Below are 21,743 nucleotides of genomic sequence, written 5' to 3'. Positions count from 1 at the left end.
TTGAATAAGCAGAATGTTTCACCAATACAAGAGCTCTGGCCATCAAGAATGCTTAACGCTTTCCCTGCCAGCATTTATGAAAAAAGGTGCCAGCACCAGCATTTCTGATTTATTTTTTTAACAAAAGGTTCATGGCCCCCAGAATATTTAAACATAATATATCAAAATACCCCTGCTTTAAAAAAAAAAAAAAAAAAAAAAAGTTATACGTTTATGCGTTTTTTTATTTATTTAAATTTGAATGAGGGGAAGTTGAGCAAAAAGCTGAGAATCACATTTGTCAAAGACTAAAAGTCTGGATTGTACGAAGCCAATCGGGAAATGGTGGTGGAAAATACAATACACAATTTTTTTTTCAAAACTTTTGAGTCCCCTTGAGAAGCTTTGCATTCCTATCATAAACAGTCAAAGATACCAGGAGGAATAAACAACCACCCCACTTTATTGCATTACCTCAAATTACCTCATCCATAACAGATCTTTTTTTTTAAATGATAATTTTTGTTGGTCTCAGATTGGGAGTTCACAACACATTGTTTACTAATGAATAACTCTGGGAGTTTTTCCTTCTAGATCTCACAAATTGCAATAATTAGATACATCTACCCGTTTATATTAAGATCTGTTGTTATCGATAAAACAAAATACATTGTGATGAGCCACTTGTACTTATCCCTGCAAACTTATGGGTTTAAGTGTAGGGAAAAAAAACTAAACACTACAAACATGTCAAGATTTGCAATCCTTTTAATGACATTGTGCCACTGAGAAATTAATGACAGAAAATGTCATTTATTTACATGACTATTCACAGTGCAAAATAGACTTTATTCAAATACATACAAAAAAGGCTTTCCACCAAAACATTCTCTTAAATAATATTTTCAATGTCACCATGTACATATATACAGCATATTAAAAATACTTTTTTTAAAGAAGCCACAAATTCATCTTAATAATATATGGTGAAGATTTGGTCCCTACATTAGGGTGCAGGGTTAGGAGGGTGATGCGCACGAAGAACAAAAGAAGCTAAGGGATATTGTATATTTGGCAGTAATGTAGGAATACATTAGCAGCAACTTCCCATGTCAATGAGTAAGTGGCTCAACTCCATCATGATGTCTAAATATCAGCTTTACATCATTTGAGCATTTCATTTTTACATACTTCTGGTTGTTACTTCTGTAAAATCTAATTTGGTTGCTCATTGCAAACCTGTCATTTGCAATTTTCAGCAAAGTCAAGAGATCAAAGTTCAGATAAGTTACAGTCCTTTCTTTTTCACAGAACTTTGGCATGGTTCTGTGTTCTGAAAACCAGATTACACGAACCTCTCTTGCTACGGGCAAAGTTCTTGAAGCCATGTGTAATAATGATGGGTGGTTTTTAAGACAAACAAAGAAATTTAAGTGACTTTTTAAATATATATATATATAGATAAGAGCTTTTTTTTAAGAGTATTGGGAAAGAAAGATGTTCTTCTGCTGCCGAATGCTAAATCTTTTGCAACGACATCATTCCTGAGATTATTTATTTTACAATCAACAATGATTTTTGGAGTTTACAAGACTACATTGAATTATAAAACCTCAAAGTCAATCAAACCTCCAACATTAAATAATTGCTTTGTAACTCGCCTTTTTATTGGTGTAGAATATTGCTGATAAAGAACTACTTTCCTGTTTTAATCTTGTGTGAAACTGAATGCAGCGGTGAGTTTGCAGAGGCGCTATTCTAGACTGAAATGAAAAGGAAAATGTGTTTATATCGAGATCAATGCCACATGGCAGTGAGGGGGAATTCAAAAAATGCAAAAAAGCTGAGGTGGAACCTGATGCCATTCAACCAATACTCTTTGGCACAATTAGATGGGGGAAAACGTCTAAGAAAAGGAGCAGTGCGTGTTTATGACCATCTGATATTCCCATATCCCCCCAGTCCTGAGGTTGAGACAACCCATCAAGCCCTCACCGATAAAATCAGCTTCAATACTGATAAAAACTGGAGACAAACAAGTCCCAAATAACGTTACATAAATAGTGCAGATCTGTGCGCGAGTCTTTCAAGTAGGGCAGATGGAGTGCTCAGAAACCGTCCAGATGATTCATGCTGTTGGCTCTTAAGTGAATCTCCTCTAAGAAGTTCTCCAGCTGCTCAATCAAGACCTTCTTCTTAAACCTGTGCACACACACACAGTGATATTAATTAGTAATAAGATACATTAATATAATAGAAGTGTAATGTTTATGGTTTAATGCATTAGAAGTGCAGACATTTGCACTTGCACCCTAAGCTTGAGTACACTTCACTTCTGACTCGAATGTTTAGGCATACATACATATATATCAAAAGTATACTTTGATAGAATGCAAACACAGGCACACCAGAAAGTTTCATCCTTGCCCAGTGTCTGGAATGATTTCTGAAGGATCGATCTTGTGACACTGAAGACTGGAGTAATGCTGCTGAAAATTCAGCTTTGCCATCAGAAATGCTTCATTGAAAAATATATATATATAAAAAAAAAAATCCCACAAACACTCCTCACAATGGCAACGTTTACTTCCCTCTGTCTCTCACTCAGATATACGTCATTGCTTACGCTGCATGAGTGCCCACTACTGGTGGAACCCTTGCATTTAGTTTAAATGTAACACCCTAAGCCCTTGATCACTTGTGGGTAAAACAAGTGCGAGTTGATGTTGTGAAGTCACAGTCGTGTTGCATCATCTATGGATCAGCATGAAGTGTACATACAAGTACAGTAGAATCCCTCCCTCAGTCAGAACTGAGGGGTCAGGTGTCCAAATTAACTTCTATCGTCCACGTGAAGTTGAATGCACTTCAAAATGGTGATGGGGACTACGCCAAGTGGAAGTATTTAGAGAAGTTTGTGGGTGTATAGCCCCGTTACCATGGAAATTACCCAGAACAATTTTTCCCAGGAACTTTTTTGTTGCAGGAACTCTTATATGCGTAAAATCAAACTTTGGGCTTACTCTTCTTACAAATACTAATATATAGTTATCTACTTCATAACAAAAACAAAAAAAAGTTTACCTGGCAGCCTCTTTGATTATGCTTTGCAGGAAGATCAGACGAGTTTCCAAACTGCCCTGGATTTGCTTGAGGAGGTAGAAGATTTTCTCATAACCTGCGTTGAGGACCGGGTGGGGGAGGTGTGGTGGTAGAAAGAATTGATGCATGGTGTCATGAGCAATGTCAAAAACTAACAATTGTAAAACAACAGGAGAAATACATTTCCCCAAGACCTGTAATATGCATTACAATATACAAATAAAAATAAAATTGAAACCAGCTGTAACAATATTACAGCTTTTTCACATTTAGCAAAAGAAGCCAACATGTCCAGTTGATTTTTAAAGCCCCAAAACAAAAGTTGTGGTGGGAGACCAGCCCTCCTTCGCTTATTGAATGGCATCCAGGAAAGAGCATCAAGAGAGGAAGTGATGGAAACACTTGAGCAGTGTTTAGTTGCAGACATCTGCACGTGTGTGTTGTTACTTACGTCTTCCAGGCTTCCTGATCTCCTTGGTGATGAGCACTCGGAGTTCAGAGTTCAGCTCAAGGCTCTCTTCGTTTCTGATTTTCTTCAGCTGGCAGGGGGAAGGGTAGCGCTGTGGTGCGTCCTCTTCGCCCTCGCTGCCCAGGGACAGCTCGCTCTCGCTGGACTGACCGTTCTCCTGCACTTCGTCCTGCTGGTTCTCGATCTCATTCGACTGAAGGTGGTTCATTTGCTGGACCGGTTCAGAATCTGGCACAGGACTCAGTTCGTTGTCGGAGTTGTTGTTGTTTGACTCGAGATGGTTGGTGATGTGGTTTTCCGATTCTTCGGGATCATTATCTGGTGCTGTGTTGGATCAGACATGAAACATGCACTTAAGTAAAATTGGAGCTTCCGTGTTTTAGATACAAAGGAACCAGAATTAAAGGAAGTGTACGTAAGACTGTGGCCAAAACTGGTACTGCAGATGTATCCCCTCTCCACCTCCCCCCTGACTCGAGGTTGCCAGATAGGATGCAGGATCCAGGATCCAGCAGAACCATTTGTAGCTGCAGCTGCAGTAACTAGAGCAGATATGGCAATCTAGATGCCGAAACAATACTGACTTTGTGATTGGTAGATAGGTGGAGGGTGGAGCTTCAGGCCTTGAGGTGAGGGCTGCAACAGCAACTTTTAAATGACAATATCCTGGCCGGATACTGTTGTCAGTGATATAAGTATTTGAAATTAACATGATTTCTTAATATCTAGTGACATATCAAGGTCATTTTATGATTAATTGAAATGCATTTCTTACATACAGTTCCTTTAAGTGGAATGATTGGCACACTTGCAACTAAAGGTTTTCCTGCATGCGTTTATTTGCTACTTACTTCTGGGTGGCGTTTTGGGAGGTGTATATGCTCGTCCTGGCCGAAGTAGTGGAGACATGCAGCGCCTGCGCTTAGGGGCCCCTACCCCGCCAGGACTACTGGACTCTCCAGGACGTTTGCCTTTGCCTTGAGTGCCAGTAACAAATTCATCTGCCTCATCCACCATCATCGCCTGACACAAAGAGAAGAGAATATGCCATTAGCCTGAAAGTCAAATCTGTATAGTGCTTCTCTTTGAAAGCATGAGATCTAAAATTACCTTCTTATCCAATTTGAAGGGGTTACCGAAGGTGTGCAGACGTTTAGGCTGATCAGGGTCTGCCTCTCTCAGAGGGGATGGGCAATGCTTCAAGTAGTCCTGATAGTTACCCATCTGAGCTATAGGCACACTGTGAAGTTGATCTAGAAAAAAAATATTGATTTGAAGTTACATTAATTATGTTTAAAAATGACCATGTAAATGGCATCATGAACATAACCTGATCACATACCAAAATTAAGTCTAATGCTTCAAGTTCATTCAGAAATCAGAAGCTACATTTAATTGAGTGAATCACCCAGACATTCAGGAAACTGCTCCAAGGAAATCAATAACCATTCATGGCTGTCTGAGTGTTACCTTGATCTTGTCCTTTCAGAATGCAGATGCTTGCATGCAGAAGGTTACGCCTCATGCGACTCAGCTGGTCAAGCAGATGAGCTCTTGGAATATCATAGGGGTTCCGCAATCCTTGTGGTTTTAATGCCTGTGTAGTCAGAGTATAATGGCAAAGATGAGGTATATGAATTGGTGATAACTGAAAATGGATCCCTGTTGAAAAACAGGTGATTCTAAACAGCAACTATGCCATATATCCATATATATGCAAAACACTTTCAGTCAATTCCAGTCGTTTAAATAATACAATTCAATCTGACTTGATTTAAAGGGTTACTCATTAACCCTTATTCCGATTGATGAATCTGAATATAGTTTACACATGAGTGATCTGGTTGATGTACGCATTTGTCACAAGCTGCTGATCGGATTTAATCTTTTGAAGTGCACACACTGCACAAATATAGTTTCCCCGCTGTTGTTACATACTATCCATTCTCTTTGTTTTGTTTTAAAAGGAGATTTAGTTTATATATTTCAATCCCAATTAGGTGACAATGACCTCATGAACATTAAGCCATGCTGATTACATTTATCAAACAGTAAAATCGCCCATATACACACAAGGCGTCTGAGAAATTCGAAACAAGGACTGGTGGGACGTTGTTCTGCTCCACTTCATAGATAATGAGTGGAAAGAATTTCAGAATGAAAGGACCTTTATTTATGACCCTTTATTCAACCTAAAGTGTGTCAGACGTCATTTCTACGCCATTGCAATCCGATCAAATGTTTACATGCCCTGTTGATCAGATTACAAAAGGAATAAACCGATTTTTTTATTTTTATTTTAATCAGATCTGGCCACTTCATTACGATTGACGTGGTTACATGTGACATTTTTCTGATTGCGCTACTAGTCCAATTATGATCGGATTACTAGGGTTTATGTAGATGCAGCTAGTGTTTCAACTAAGTTTTATGAAGCATCAAGAATACTTTGTGCTCAAAAACCCACCCTAAAACTTCATTAAACATTTCTTCTTGTGCATGTCAGTCTCCTACGTAGTAGGAGTAGTTTTACTACTCCTTGATGTAATAAATGCAGTGCAGAGCTTCAGAGTTCTACGTCAGAACGCCCGCTTACCATTGGCTGATGCTGTTCACATGAGAACCGCAACACGTGATGCTGACGCAGGAGCTAGCCAATGGTGAGCCCGTTCTGACGTAGAACTTTGAAGCACTGCACTGTATTTACTACCTCAACAGTTTAAGAGTCTGACACAGAAAAAAGAAATTGCGCTTACAGGTTTGGAACAACACGAGTAATGAAAGAATTTTGATTTTTGGGTGAACTAACACTTTCAATTTAGAGATGTCATATGTATGTGTATTCTTTGTGGATCTCCTGGTCTTGAGCACATGAAAACTTCTACAAAGTGTGAAGTTTTTAACAGTAGTGTACGCACTTTATTCAGAGCAGCTAGTTGAAAGCCAGCAAACTCCTTGGTGTTTGCCTCTATTGGCAGAACTGGCCCATCTCCCATGATACTATGCAGCAGCTGTGTGAAATCCTTCCTGTGTGCCAGAGAGAGGGCAGAGCTTCTGCAGCGAAGTTTAATGCCACCTTCAGGCACCGTCTTTTTCCCTACTGATGCACAAACTCTGTCTGCCTCGACCTTTGTCTGTAACACAATTTAATAATATATAACTTCATGAAGCACTTTTTATAAAAAGACACTCTAAAAAAGCTATATAACACACCTGCTGACTGAGCTTTTTCAGATAGGACACAACACTGTAACTGAGGCCGTACTCCATGTTGTCAGCCAACAGGTTTGGCGCTCCCATCATTCTAAGTGCTTTCCGCAGGGACTGGGAGAATCAGGATGAAGAAATAAAGAAAATAACTTAATTTAATTAATTTTGTAATGTTAAAATGAACATGATTGATTCCATTACTTACAGTGATGTAGTAGGGCGGCATTGTTTTAAGATAGTTTTCAAAAGATTGTCGCCACTTCGCTGGAGGCTTGAACTTATGCACAGTAATCAAGTCATCTATAAATGCATGATGAACAGTTATTTGTGACTTCTATCCATCAACAATCAAAGAAAATACAAAACCAAATACAGCATGTAAATTTTATTTTTTACTTGAGATAATGTTAAAAACAAGACAACCAACCAATTTTATTTATGAAGTAATCTACCTATACAATCATATAAATTCTGATAAAAGAGCTGTTACTAATGACACTTACCAAGCAAAGGCAGCACCACAGGGTAGTTATAGGGCATGACAAAAAGGTTGACACAGGTAAGAGCTGTGCTGGCCTTCAGATAGCCAAATGGCTGCCCGAGTTCCCCATATTTAGCACTATTACACACAAAAACCTGAGAGATAGAAATAAGAATAAAACGTTACAGCAATAAACATTCAGCCATAGTAGAAAATGCAAGTTAGTGAATTCCTAGGGTGCTTTCACACTAACACTTTTGGAGCGCACTTGGGTTTGATTGACATCAGAGTTTGGTTCGTTTGGATGTGAACGCCGTTTTACAAACTCAGGCGTGCAACTACAAACAGTACCAGAATCCATTTAAAAAGTGAGCAGTGTGTAACGTTGCTACTGCAAGGTGCTGCAACTATATCTGCGATCAAAACATCTCCGTGATGAATTGTAATAGATACAAACATGGATCTCAACTATATTGTTCGAGATTGTGGTAGTTGCTGAATAAATGTGCACTTGCACAGCCTGTGTGAAAATAGAAAGTCTTTGTTGCTGTTTTAATAGAAAAAACACATCTATTAGGTATTACACTCTAATAATTGAGAGAAGTTTCGTTTTTTACCAGTTTTTATAATGTAGACAGTGTTAATTTATATGACAAAAAGCCTATAAATCAGTACACTAGATGAGGTATTAAAAAAAAAAAACATGTGCAGAGCTGACATTCTCTTGATTTGTGGTGAAAGTGCATTAGTTATGATAAAATGCAAAAATGAACCTCAAATGACAACAATCATTGTGATTTTGCACAAAATAATAATTTGACAAGCATGACTGACGCATTGCATTTCTGCTACCGTTGACAGAAATCGATTCCTGCGTTCTCTAAAAGATAGATACAAGTGCGATTATGTGCTGACACTTTGAAATCAAATCTAAAGGTTCAAAAACCCAAATATATAAGTGAGGTGAGTAGCACCATGCATTATCCCACCACCTCCTGCATTGGCATTACTAAGTAACAGGGGTAAACGGCTGCTGCTTTGATTATACAAATGCACCGCGGTTTGGACACAAATAATATAATTAACACAATCAAACTCCAGTTCAGACCAGGTAATCGAACCAAGTGTGAAAGTACCCTAAGTGAACATACATTTATGATGCTAAAAGAATGATACCAGCAGTACCTGCCAGCAGGTGTGTGGCGATTTCCTCTCCAGTATGTACTGAGTGAGTGGGGAAGGCTCTAGCTCATACTTGTCAAAGGGCACTTTATCGACCACCATGGGCTCCGAATCCACACATGAAAACTTCACTTGTGGGTGAGCTGCACGTGGAGGCTGCAGAGGAACACAGTTAACTGAGCAGATAGCATACTTTTAAGGCTTAAAAGTTTACATTACTATAGAAAAAAAAAATACAGTACATTTACCATCACCCAAAGCTATATTCATGACAAACTCAATAGTAATATTTACAATACTCAAAATAACAGCATTTCAATTAATGGCATGCAATCATTTACATTACACTAGCAAAATCAACCAGCGCATATACACATTAGATTTTTTATAAAAATGACTGAACAGATGGTACAGCATACATAAATTAATGTTTTTTCTCATACCAAAGTAGGAGAGTTCTGGTCAGGCCAAAAGGACTCCGGGATAGGCCAATGGCCAACAGGAACACCAGTTTTAGGGTTGGGTCTGACATAGATCAACTTATGACAGCTGTGCCATGATTGAGGTCCATACTTCATCTCTGTTGGACCATCTGAGAAAAACGGTGTCAATAATGGCTTAGTTTAATTTTTTTTGTAAAGCATACACTAGCATTCAAAAGTTTGGGGTAAGATTATTTTTTCTTTGGTTTGGAAAAGTAAATTTTTTTTCAGCGAGGACCCACTAAATTGATTAAAAGTGACAGTTCATTTTACATTGTTACAAAATATTTCCCATTTCACAATGTTACTGATCAATTAATGCAGACTAGGTGAACAAGAAACTTTCAAGAACATTATAAAAGTTGCATACCTTACATTTTTAATGGTAATTTGTGCAATTTATACACCTTTGTGCATTTGCTGTATAAACTGCATATTGTCCTGTACAGCAATACAGTGTTTATTCTTGGTTGTAATATCTATACAATCTCAAATGTCAAATATAGGGATGAGTATTGTTAAAGTTAACGGTATTACTACTCTTACCGACACTGCTTATCAATTCGGTACTTTAACGGTATACTTATCAGTTCTTTTTGTTATACTTTTTATAATAAACAGAAAAATTACGAACATAATTAACATTGCTTTATAATATGAAAATGTTAAATATCTGCTATAGCAAAATAAATAGCAATGATTGAACAAAACTAATATAAATTTTTTTGTGTGTTTTATATGCATACAATAAGAAAAAGAACAAAGAAACAAAAGAACAAACAAACGGTCAAATGCATGCAATAAAAATACAATAAAACAAAGATACAAATTAAATAGTGCTTTAATCTCAGGAAGGTCTACTAAAATTACTGGAAATGGCCTACAGAAGACATATATAATAAAGTAAATGCTTATAGAAACAGCTGGCAAAACAGAATTCGCAGTATAACGTCTATGTGTAGCAATAATAAATAGTATCTGTATTTTCTTCATTGCTCCAGTACTGATGGCAAAACCGATAGCGTCAGAGCTTATCGATACTGCTGTCTTTCATAATTTAGTACTGGGACTCATTTAATACTGGGTTTCGGTACCCATCCCTACCATTCACATATACTGGTCAAAGCCCAAATTAAAGGGGTGATGCATTGAGAAATCAACTTTCCCTTGAGCTTTTGATATATAAAAAGGTCATGGTAATATAAGAATATCATGCAAGTTTCAGCGCTGAAAACTTCCTTGTTAGTCAAAGAAAAGCTTTCATAGACACCAGGCCCTGAAAACGATTGTGTGTTTCATCCTGACGTAATCGAGTGACAAAGAAGTGCTCCTGACGAATCGAGTTCTTATTGTTCTCTACAGAACAATAAGTATGTTTAATTCTGTAGCCCGGCCCTCCGTCTTATGGAGCTGTTCGGATCGGGCTACCCAGCAGAAATAAAGATGCCGATGAAGATAGCAAAATATTGTGCTATTCCCGGTTGTGGAAGAACAGTCGCTGCAGAGGCTGATAATCGCATTGGGATGATTGATCAGCGGCCCCGAAAAGGCCGATCTCAAAGTGATCTCACGCTAACGACACAACGGCGCGCCTGCCGTGAGCGAGGAGCATGCAGCAGCAGTCTCATTCTCTTTCTGGGTAAAATAATTATAATGCTGCCTGAAGGTGAGGTACAATACATATTTCTGTACTAAATAACTTACGAAGTCATTTGAAACTTTCTATGAGACGCAAGTTCACAAACAGCACGAGTGAATCACTGTGTGCATGCTCTCTCTATTCCCTCTCAAAGTGCTCAAATGTCTTTAAATCACAGTATCGCATCTGCAATTAAAATCGAGCTGCACAGTTGACACAGGATTTGCCAATTGCACAATCGTCACTAAAGTTTATCATTTGCATTTATTTTTAAGTCTTGCCAGTGTTCACTCAGCACTCGCGCGCTCTCCAAGAGACTGTGATCTCACTCACACACACACACCTGACAAAAACCTTGCAAGTACAAATTGCACTGTAATGGTCAAACACACAATGTATGTACTAAGTTACCGTCTTGACGAGTATGCACATAAACCCCGTCGTGACTCGCAAGTGAACGTTAACATTTGTGTAACTGCATGTAACCGTATCCATGTATTCTCTCTTAAAATGAAAGCAGTCAAATAAACTGCCGCCGTCTCAGAGTTTCTCTTTGTCTTGTTGTTTGATTAAATGACACTGACTGCTCTTGAATGGCTAACTTTTGCAACTTTGTAAGGACTAACTTTTTTTTTTGTAATGACTAACTTTTGCAACTTTTATAAGGAATCTTATAAAATGAATCTAATTAATTCAGGGAAGACCAATATTAATTTACATTTGATGCTTTATTAAATTTCTTTAGCATTTCTTACCTCAATATTAATGTTAGACCTACCTGAAAAAGTTGCCTTTAAAAACAAAAATGCACTGCATGATCAAAGATTTAGGTGAGATAATTATTTACATTTATATAACAAGAGTCACCTATAAGGGGGGGAATTCCCCCATTTTCAGAAATAATCAATTCCCTGAATTATCGTCTGTAAAATCCTCTATAAATAATTCTATGATAAAAAGGCAGATCCAAGCTTCAAATAGATCGTATCGGCAGATACTGCTTCCTGTTATCGGTTCCAAAAATCCTGATCGGAGCACCCTTAACCAAAATGTGAGCACGCCGGCAGTGAAAAAATATTCCTTTCTTGATCTGGGCGCACGCAAGCCTGTGTGTGTGTATACCGATCCGACGGGCCAAGTAATACAAAAATAATATTCCAATCAGTTGGTGGATGAGGAATAAATCATTGTGTTGTTTGATAAAGACGTTTACGAGCCCTGTGGTCGAGAGAATCATTTCAGTTGCTGCTTTCAAAACAATCCCTCTCTTTTATGTGAACTGAACTGACAGAAGAGCTGATGCTCATTAAATATGCAAATCTTATCCAATCCTAGCTGTGGGCGTTTACTTCCAAGTCTCCAGTGCAGCACATCCATCAAAACCCAGCGTTCAGAAGAGAGCCTCAAAATCAGTGTCGAAAATAGCCTATTACTTATTAGTTATGATGTTTTTGAATGTAAAAACCACATGAATGTCATTAGTTGACCTCGGACAACAGATTTTTTTTTTTTTTTTTAAGTTCATGACAACTTTAAAAGGCACCTTATTGAAATACTACTGAAAATTATAACTAAAAAGCTTGGTCCTTCTTTACCTTCAGTAGGTGGAGGATCAGGTCCTGTCTTCTCAAAATTGATGACCACACCACTCTGGATCTTCTGCACCAGAGACTCCAAGCACTGGTTCAGCATTCTCTGGGAAAACACGCTGTACGAGCGGCCTAAACACAGCGGGAAACAGTTCAATTGCATCTGATGTGAGATTTAACTTGAGTGCTTAAATGTACATTTTATCCACTGCTATGGATATTTAAAGTAACATAATACTGTCTGCTTTAAGATGAAACCGTTCACTGTGGGCTTTTTTTCTTGTCAGTTCACTGCCAGGCCACAGCTTTTTACATAAAGCTGCACACACAAACACTATTGTGTTTAGTATTTTATCAACATGAGAGGACAGACGTTGTTCTTTTCTCTATAGTAAAGTTCATTTTGTCTTCATTTCAGATGTATCAGTCAGCACAAGTCCAGCAGAATCTGCCCTTAACCACAATTCAAACAATTTCACAGCACTTGCACATCACCCAATAGGTATGATCTGACATTTGCTCAGCAGGGTATGCCAGCTTTTTAAAGAGTAGGGCTGCCCCCAAACAGTCAGCGGCTAAGCATTGTCATTGAAGAGATTTGGTCAACTAAATTTTGATCAGTCGGTTAGTCGCAGAAAGAAAAAACGCAAACACCACATGAATTGGTGAAGTCACACAGTGACAGATTGCTTAAACTGGGCAGGAAACCCAAAGTGTCAGAACATTTTGAAAATGACCACAAGGAGGTGAAGAAAAAAAAAAGTGTTATATTTATAATTTTTTTGTATCTTTTATCTGTGCCAGAGTCAAATTCCATCTTACTTTAGAGGAATTACATCTAAGCGAACTTTTAAGTATAATGGTGTCGACTTGTATTCAAGTCGGGTGCAAGAATTCAAATAGTAAATGTTTAGTGGGAGCGATTTACTTTTGGTTTTCAGTGAAGGATCAAGTTTGTTGTTTGTTCAAGTATGGTAGTGGCTTAAGGCTGCAAAGAAAGGTAAATACGGAGAGGACGACCGAACACAGTGTTTCGTGCCAACCGAAAGGGAAAAACTGAAAAAAACAACAACTGTCAGTTCCACCAAAAAAAAACCCCCGAAGGAAAATTTTGTTGCATACAGAAAAGAAAGCTGTTGCCATAGTTAATTTTTTTTAACCAGAATGCGGTTTAAAGGGTAGGCAGAGTACTTAGAAATGTTCAGTGCTAAATACAATAACTGTTCTGTTAATAACCCTCAGTCGATCTGATCTTACTCTCCATGGGTGGGAGACAAAACTATACTTTTGCATTTTTCACAAAAGCCCTGAAGCTGTCAAAAGTCCACCGGATGGCGCATTTTGAATTTCTTGGTCCAGGTAACACAGAGGATGAGTAAACATTGTTAATTTACATACACTTCCACCATTGTAACAATACAAAGTGGGTGGAAAATCTGCAAAGTTAAACTTTAATGGGTTCACTTTAGGGAGGCACTATATTATTGGCACGACAACAGAATCGGCTGAAAAATGCGTAAAATATAAAAATCGGCAGACATGAAAAAATTATGACGATTTGCCTTGCCGATATGATAACATGTTGATATGCGCCTACAATAACTCACGTGTGCAAGAAGTGCAACAATGATGAGACCATGTCAGCACTGCAGTCATTCTTCAAATAAAAACAACCACATACATTGTATGTAAAGTGATTTATATTGACTGTTTTTAAATGCTGCCTTGAATTTCTGAATGCGCATACAGAAGGACGTGAACGTCACCAGCAGATATACCACGTTTTCACAACAAAACTAGTCCAAAACAAGCCTAATCGCGTCTCTCCACTCTAGCGCATACAGCAGCCTCCACAGCAGCAGAAGCTTCCTCCATGTCCTAGCGGCTGCCCGCCAGACACTATATATTTATACATGTAATGGGGGCACTGTTGTTACAGTAATACAATGAAAAGTAGAATACACAAATAAATTAAAGTTACTTCTTGTTCTGAATAAACAAATCAGTAATGATGTCAAATCACAAGCATGACACTTGTAAATGAAATACTTTTATATACAGTTAGGGCTGGGCGATAAAACGATAATTATCACGATATAATTTTCCTCGATAAAACGATAAGACCAGTTCGATAAATTCTTGATATAATGCGTACGCGCTATGCGTAATGCTGCGCATGCGTAGTGCAGACCGGGCTTCTGGGTGCTGCATGCGCTGTTGTTTACAGTCTGTGGCTGACAGGCTTGAAGGATCGGAGTGAAGTGGAGCGATAAAAATGAGCTATAGTGAAAAATGCAGCATCCACGACCAGCTCGGAGGACACAGATATCGTTGACAAGTTAGTTCGCTCAACTTCAGTGGTTTGGAGATATTTTAGCGATCCCATCCGACATAAAATGGAGCGACGCGCGTGGGCTGCTTATCATAGGTTCACCCACGGAATTTGTTATCGTGCTTCTTCGAAGTTCTTCCATATAACATTAAGCCCAACACAGCGGTAAATCTATAAACTACATTCATGCACAGCTGGCTTATTACCTTGTTAGTTGTAGTGGGTGATTTGCAAGCTAACGCTACCCAACTATAATCACTAAAACATCGGACTTGTACTTCGCTATCATAATTGTTCGTCTTTGGTGATGTATTAATTTCTTAGCATCGCCTGTATCAAAAGAGAAATAATATCATCCGATGTTTAAAATGAATAAAATAGACTAGACAGAGCTCTGGAGATCTGCAAATACTGAACTTTGCTCTCTCTCCCTCACTCCCGACCGGCCCACTGTCAGTGAGGTGTGTGTCGGCATCAGTGAGATGGGCGCGCGCGTGTGTGTGTGTGTGTGTATGTGTCAGTGAGAGAAAGCGATGCACAGTGGACCAATCCACTGTGATTGATGAGAGGGGGGACTCAAAATGTTTCTTAACTTAAAACGCTTTTCTTTTTTGCCTGTTTGCATTTTTAGTGTTTTACTACTTACACAATTAAGTGATGATTTTATTGATATACAGTGTAGAGTAAAAAAAATGCTTACCACAATTAATATTTTAATAAATAAATCTACCTCAGTTTTAATAAATTGTTCACCTGTTGAGAAGTGTTTATCATGTTTTGACAATAAAGGATAGTTTAAAACCAGTTAACTGTCTGTTTTCTACATCTTTCACTCATGAGCAAAAATATGCCTTTAAATTTTAAAGAAATAAAAATGTTACATTTATCGTGTTATTTATCGATAGATATGGAAAATTATATCGTGATAATTTTTTTGGGCCATATCGCCCAGCCCTATATACAGTGTATTAATTTGTAATAAAATTTAGGAAATGGATGATGAAAAATAATCCAAGGAGCGCTACAATAATTGTAGTATTGAAAGACAGCATCAACGGATGTCATGCCACCCCCACTTCATGCGTACAAACGTTAAATCCAAAAATACAATATTTAGGTTACAGCTGGATCTGGGGTGCAAAATGACTGGCCTTATTATTTTCAGGGCTTTTATTATACTCTTATCATACAAAAAACTTTCTTAACATTTATGTTCAACAAGAATCCTTTTAGTAAGGAGAATGAAAAAAAAACTTTTTTGCTCAAAATGGTGTTGTTTCCAAACAAAGGAAAAAAAATAAACATATAAACATATCAGCATCAGTATCGGCCAAAATGAGCTGAAGAAGAAGGAAGAAAAAAAACCTTCATATCGGATATCAGCCAAAATCCAATATCGTGCATCCCTAGCTCACTTCCACTTCCTTTTCTATTCCACACCTCTGTCTTTCTGTGATAAGATTTTTACTTAAGTAGTTAAAGATGCATACACACCTCCAGTGACCTCACACATGGGTGTAATAGGGGAGGAGTCAAGTGGAACTCCACCCAAAGGTTCAGGGTCAGGAGAGGCATGGCCTGGAATGCGGAGCACTAGAGAGAAGAGCCGCTGGTCCCATCTGAAGGGCTCTTTGGTCAGCTCACTGCCAGGCAACGGTGTTGTCAGGGGTAAATGTAACTAGAGCAGAGAAAAAGGATGAACTAATTCACATCAGCACATAAAAAAACTCGTGTAGGAAGCATTGACTTAAGTATTTCACATTTTACCAGCTACAGGCTAGTTACTTCTACAGATATGCATGCCATACTGTTAGAGATAACAACGGAAGTAAGACATGGGAAGGAAGGAGCAAACTATATCAAGAGGATAAAGTTTAAGAGGAAAAAACTAAACAAGCAGGGGATAGCAAGGACAAATGCAACATAGGAAACCCATGACTAGACAGGATGCTACCACGGAGGATGTCTACAGGTCCGGCCTATACGGACACATGACCCACCTCGTCTTGGACCCCAGAACTGCCGGTCAGCTTGCTGCCATCAGTTACGGCCAAAATGATAGCAGGCTCCAAGAAAAAGGGGTTTCTACCCTGCAAAACACAAGACAACAATAATAATAAAACAATAACCATAAAAACTAAGCTACTGCAGTGGAGCTCATTAGACAAAAACATACATGGCTTCAAATATACCCACTGTTTTTGATGTAAGAACACGGATTTCATTATAGAAACCAAAAATATGACACATGGACTGAATAAAATCAGTTAAATGCAGAGAAATGCTCTGCTCTTTCAATGATTACACTTAATTGCATCTTAAGCCTAGTGCAGATTTTATGGATGAGTCATTTCTGAAACAAATACGTGTACCAGAAACAAGAAAGCTCCATTACTATGCATTCACAATGATATAGAGAATTTGAATCTAAATTCACCACAGATACTAGGGAGAGGAAAGATTTAATGACCCCGTTTTTGCCGTCATGCAACTCTATTATGTGATGATAAACCCAGAGACAGAAAGTCATATAACCACATTCATAGAGAGAGGAGAAAATATATATATATATATATATATAAGGCTTGGGCGGTATCCAAATTTTGATACCGTCAAACCTCCTCCCTATTTTACCTCGGTATACGGTATTACCGTGAATAATTAAAACATTATGATGTAAGGCTCAGACAGCGTCAACAAACTGTTGGCTTGGCCTATATATATATATATATATATATATATATAGGCCTATATTTTTATTTTATTTTTTACATTTGAGCCCCTGCCCCTGAGAAACTCTCTGCACGTTTTATGCTTACCGTTATGAGACAATTGACATTTTTTTTTTGTGAGTCCCATGTCCACTTGATTTTTGTGGAGTTCATGCTTATTGCTTACATTGCCAGCTGTGTGACAAAAGGCTTCGGCAATATTACAGCATAGTCCGAGGGTGCGCTCGGTTTTTCATCCACGCAGCAGTGAGTGGATGGTGGTTTCGGATATGCGCCCTTAGGTTCAAGGTATTCCCATCTCTCGCGGTCATCTTTTTGTTGCACAATTTGCCTCGTCTGTATTTACCGTCAAAACCCAAAATACTTCCAAACTGCAGAAGTTGTGTTCTTTTTCGAGACCGAATAACCCAGCGCGCGACTCGCCGTCTTTTCCTCTCTCTCTCTCTCTCTCTCTCTCTCTCTCTCTAACGCATACACATATTTAGGCATTTAATAAATAAATAGTATTTAATATGTAAATAGTTTAATTAGTTCAACTTATTAAATATTTAATAATTAATTGTTGATCAGCAATATGTAAGTTGATCTGTTTTTTTTTTGACGGTTTGACGGTATTGAAACTGATACCGTTGCTATTTTTAGATCCCGCGGTATACCATTTTACCGTATTACCGCCCAAGCCTAATATATATATATATATATATATATATATATATATATATATATATATATATATATAAAAAATTCTACTCTTTTTTTCCATTTTTTTCCTTTTTCTAAATAAACAAACAACCACTACCAAGTTGCCAACCCTGGGTTTTAGGCACCATGAAAATGGCTTGGCTTTTATTGGTGTTCATCTCCATAGTAACTTCCACTCTATGGCAGGATATGCTCTGTGTAAGAGATCTTAAATTGAAAGGTTTGCCAACGCAATGCAAAACGCAATGCAAAATGTCACTCTCCCAGTTTCTCTTGCTCCAAATTAAAGGTCATTACATAGTAAAATATTTTTTTAAAAACAAAATTCTGTTTTTTTATGATAATTATTTTATATGATTTACTATACATAATTAATTATACCCATAATCCATTACACGAGTGAATTTTAATTGGACGCTTAAGCATTTCATTTAAATATACATGTAAAAAAATACCGGTTCAGAATCAATAAACCTTTAAAAATTAAAACATGTTCATCAGCTATATAAACCAACTTCACAACTTTCACTTGCACTGATCATTTATTTTAGTTGCCCCCTTTCATTGTAAAGGTTCTCTTATTTCTGTGTCAATACATTTATATAATTTACATTCTTCAAATCTCTTCATCTTCGGCAGAAGAGATAAATGATTCACGCTGACACTTGTGAGAAGTGAATTACTGTTTCTCTATGTTTTTAAGACACATGGTTGGCTGTTCGCTACTGATGTTACTTTGATGTAAACACATTCTATGAATGATGATCAAAATATGAGTTGACCAAGAAAGGTGATGATCAGTGTCAACAGAGCCTGACTGGATTGTTTTGGTTGTGTCAACTCAAAACCAATCCGATAACCCTGGAGTTAGTTCAACGACCACAATCTGTGTTTATAATAAAATGTTATATTACAAGATTTAATATAACAATTTAATTAACCGACATATCAATACCTGCTCCCAAATGCAGAGAATTTAAAGACAACATATTCTAAAATATGGATATTAATATTTGAATAGCATACACTTGAGCTAGGAAATAACCACCAGAACCTTTAGTAGTGTGTACTGCACAAACCACCCAAATTGTTGAAATAAAATAATTAAAACGTAAAAATCGGATAACGGATAATATTCTTTAATAGACGCATAGCCACAGATTGTCTCATCAATTTTCTCCTAGAAAAATATTGAAGGTAGTAAATATCAGGAGTGATCTGTCTCAACACACAGCCTCCAAAACATATTACATCTATTTGAGAAGATTTTGCATCGGCTGCAGTTTAAAACCTTAACATGCAGAAATACAAGAACTGTCCTTTAGAAAATGTAGAACTCAAATGTTTTGTTGACAACCAACGAATTAACATGACACCAAGCTCAAAACTGTAACAATTTAACTAAAGCACACTTGCACAGCATAACTGAGGTCCCACTACAAAACCTGCCTCATAAGTTAGTCATCGCCCTTATTTGCATCCAAGATGCAGCTCTCTTATTGCTACCGTGTCACCAGGGGCCCTTGGGATTGTGTTGGCACAGTGTGAGCCTATTGGGTGCTTGTTTAACTGTGAGATGTTGGGGATGGGCTTATGGGGTTAGGCCAGACTTTATACCAGTCCCTGGTTTATAACATACCTGTCCATAGTTGTCTATCCCCGAAACTAATCTATTGAGATTGAGCAAATCAAAAGCGGTCCTTAAAGACTGGCCGATCGATGTCAATCCAACCGCTTGCAGGTTCCTCAGCTCAGTCATAAAAGTGGCATGACTGTCCTTCCATCCAGCCTGAAATATCAAAACACAAATGATTAGTTATGTTTCTAAAGAGATCCTCACAATACATCTCTTCAGGCAGACACCTTGATCTGAAATTGGCTGAGGCAATAAATGTAAAGGGCAGTGAAGAATCCTCTCTCACGCTCTGGGTGGGAAAACTAAGTTAGATGAGACCCCCTTCTCTCTTCTCTCAGACACACACACACACACACACACACACACACAGCTCTCTGTTGCCACACTGAACAAAATGTCGGCCATGTTTAAACACACAAATTCAGGCTGGTCAAAATGTTTTCAGATCAGAAATTTAGACGTGGTGTTTTGAAACGCAAAAAGAGGAAGCGAGTGCTGAAAGTGTCTGGAGTGAAATAAAACAGGTTTGTCAAGAAATAAAAGAGTTTGTACCTTAATTCCAGCCGGCGCTTCCTCGAAACTCACTAACATGTATCTGTCTCCCCTGCTGGCCGGATCTCTGCTCCTCAGCTGTGGAGAAAAGTGGATGGAAACGTAGTTTTTTTCGTAAGTTTTCAGTAAAGTACAAATGTGGAGCAGAGGCGTGTATTCATTTACCTTTAGGAAAGTCTCAACAGCGCCCTTCGCTATGTCCAGATAGCTAGTGCCCAGATGGGAGCGCTGGTTCATGGAGGCGGACGTGTCTATCAGAAAAAGTAACACGGGCATTGTGTTGATAATCGCCCCTTCTACATTGACCGAGTGTCAGTGCAAGCGGACAAATGCAGAGCAATCTTTTGTTCGCCTCCTGTCGCTGCTGTCAGCACGCTGCTAGCCGGCTAATGCTAACTGTCTCGCGCATTCTTTCTGTCAGAGTGTAACTGTAGTTAGTATTGAAAGAGCGATGCCTTGTAAACTTAAGCAAACCTCAGACCCTGGGGGGAAAAGGTTGTTGATTTACAAGGGAAACGGGTGTTGTTGCTGTAATTTGAAAGAAATGCCTAACTTTTATCATGGTAACTTTCTGTTTAGTTTACGTCCATGATTCTCCTCACACTGAGGTCTGCTCGCGGGCTGCAGTGGTTTTATTCTGCGTTCAGCATTTAGCTCCGCCTCCCAAGCCCTGCCCGAGTACCATGCGTCAAAACGCCTCCGCTGATTGGCACCTGAAAATTAATGATTAACATATATATATATATATATATAAAACGCAGCTCAACGGGAGCATGCGCATTTTTAAACATATTGTTTTTTATTGAATAAACCATTGTACTTTCGTTCAAATAGCCCACAGAAACTGAATTACGCATGCAAAAATAAAACAAAAAAGAACAATAAAATAAATAAATAAATAAATAATACTAAAATAAATAAAAAGTATTAAATAAATATTCTGTAAGAAGTAAAGCTTATTTCTACTTCAAAGAGTTTAAGTCTCTACAAAAAGTACAGTGTAAATGTATGCTTGTTTAAAAAGGGTTTTGTAAGGATTTGCTGGATAAAATCAGTTATGAGATTTACCATGTTTCTAATATAAAACCTCTGGGGCAATAGCCATACTTATCCCCCCAGCGATTCACCTTTTCATGTAATAGATTTGCAATAAGATTCAACATTGAACCGTTTGTTAAGTAGGCCTGCACTGTATTACAATGTAGTGATTTTGTTGCTTTATTGACATTTATTCCTGTCATATGTGTTTGTTTGGGTTTTTTTTTTTTTTTTTTTTGTCTTTGAATGCCTTGCTCTCTTTATCAATGGGACAGACTGCTGGAACTTCCTGGGAAAAAGATAGAACCATAGACGGTAAAAGAAAGGATAGAACCAACAGAGGGAATTTATTATGTTACCAAACAATATGAGACCCTCCTTAAAAAAAATCAAGCATAGGCTATATGCATGTTTATTGGTTGCATAATCTGTAAAATTATTTGGGATATAAAACCTCTGAGAGAACACTTAAAAACTTAAGGATGCACTGATTCAGACATTTAGTTTAGCTTTCTTGTAGAGTTAAGAGAATAGTTCTGTGGTGTAGCCCTATTTCTGCACATGATAAGGCCGAAATGTACATTTTTATTCTGTTTTTATTATTTAGACCCAAGTATA

The 21,743-nt window shown here is 37.9% G+C and overlaps 1 protein-coding gene across 1 annotated transcript; it reads right to left on the bottom strand.

The window, feature by feature from the left end:
• Positions 1 to 729: 729 nt before the first annotated feature.
• On the bottom strand, positions 730 to 20,713 carry ints6 (integrator complex subunit 6). The gene is made up of 18 exons (XM_067443773.1): positions 20,253 to 20,713; positions 20,088 to 20,165; positions 19,539 to 19,688; positions 16,466 to 16,555; positions 15,960 to 16,143; positions 12,140 to 12,265; positions 8,867 to 9,015; positions 8,427 to 8,579; positions 7,264 to 7,396; positions 6,966 to 7,060; positions 6,764 to 6,874; positions 6,469 to 6,684; positions 5,021 to 5,147; positions 4,661 to 4,803; positions 4,402 to 4,573; positions 3,533 to 3,874; positions 3,064 to 3,157; positions 730 to 2,181 (listed from the first exon to the last, which is right to left on the bottom strand). The coding sequence occupies exons 1-18, from the start codon at positions 20,361 to 20,363 to the stop codon at positions 2,088 to 2,090; spliced, it is 2,568 nt and encodes an 855-aa protein (XP_067299874.1). The 5' UTR covers positions 20,364 to 20,713; the 3' UTR covers positions 730 to 2,087.
• Between the last annotated feature and the right edge of the window lie 1,030 nt (positions 20,714 to 21,743).

The sequence above is a fragment of the Pseudorasbora parva genome, chromosome 5 (genome assembly GCF_024679245.1).
Source record: "Pseudorasbora parva isolate DD20220531a chromosome 5, ASM2467924v1, whole genome shotgun sequence".
Taxonomy (NCBI): domain Eukaryota; kingdom Metazoa; phylum Chordata; class Actinopteri; order Cypriniformes; family Gobionidae; genus Pseudorasbora; species Pseudorasbora parva.
Note: the sequence above shows the minus strand (reverse complement) of the source record. Positions and strands in the feature narration are given on the sequence as shown.

Coding starts and splice junctions, on each gene's coding strand:
- ints6 (XM_067443773.1), bottom strand. CDS start 20,363: ATGCCCGTGTTACTTTTTCTGATAGACACGTCCGCCTCCATGAACCAG. Junction 9,016..12,139: donor TGATCCTCCACCTACTGAAG/GTAAAGAAGGAC, acceptor CGTTTTTCTCAG/ATGGTCCAACAGAGATGAAG. Junction 3,875..4,401: donor TCCCAAAACGCCACCCAGAA/GTAAGTAGCAAA, acceptor GATCCAACACAG/CACCAGATAATGATCCCGAA.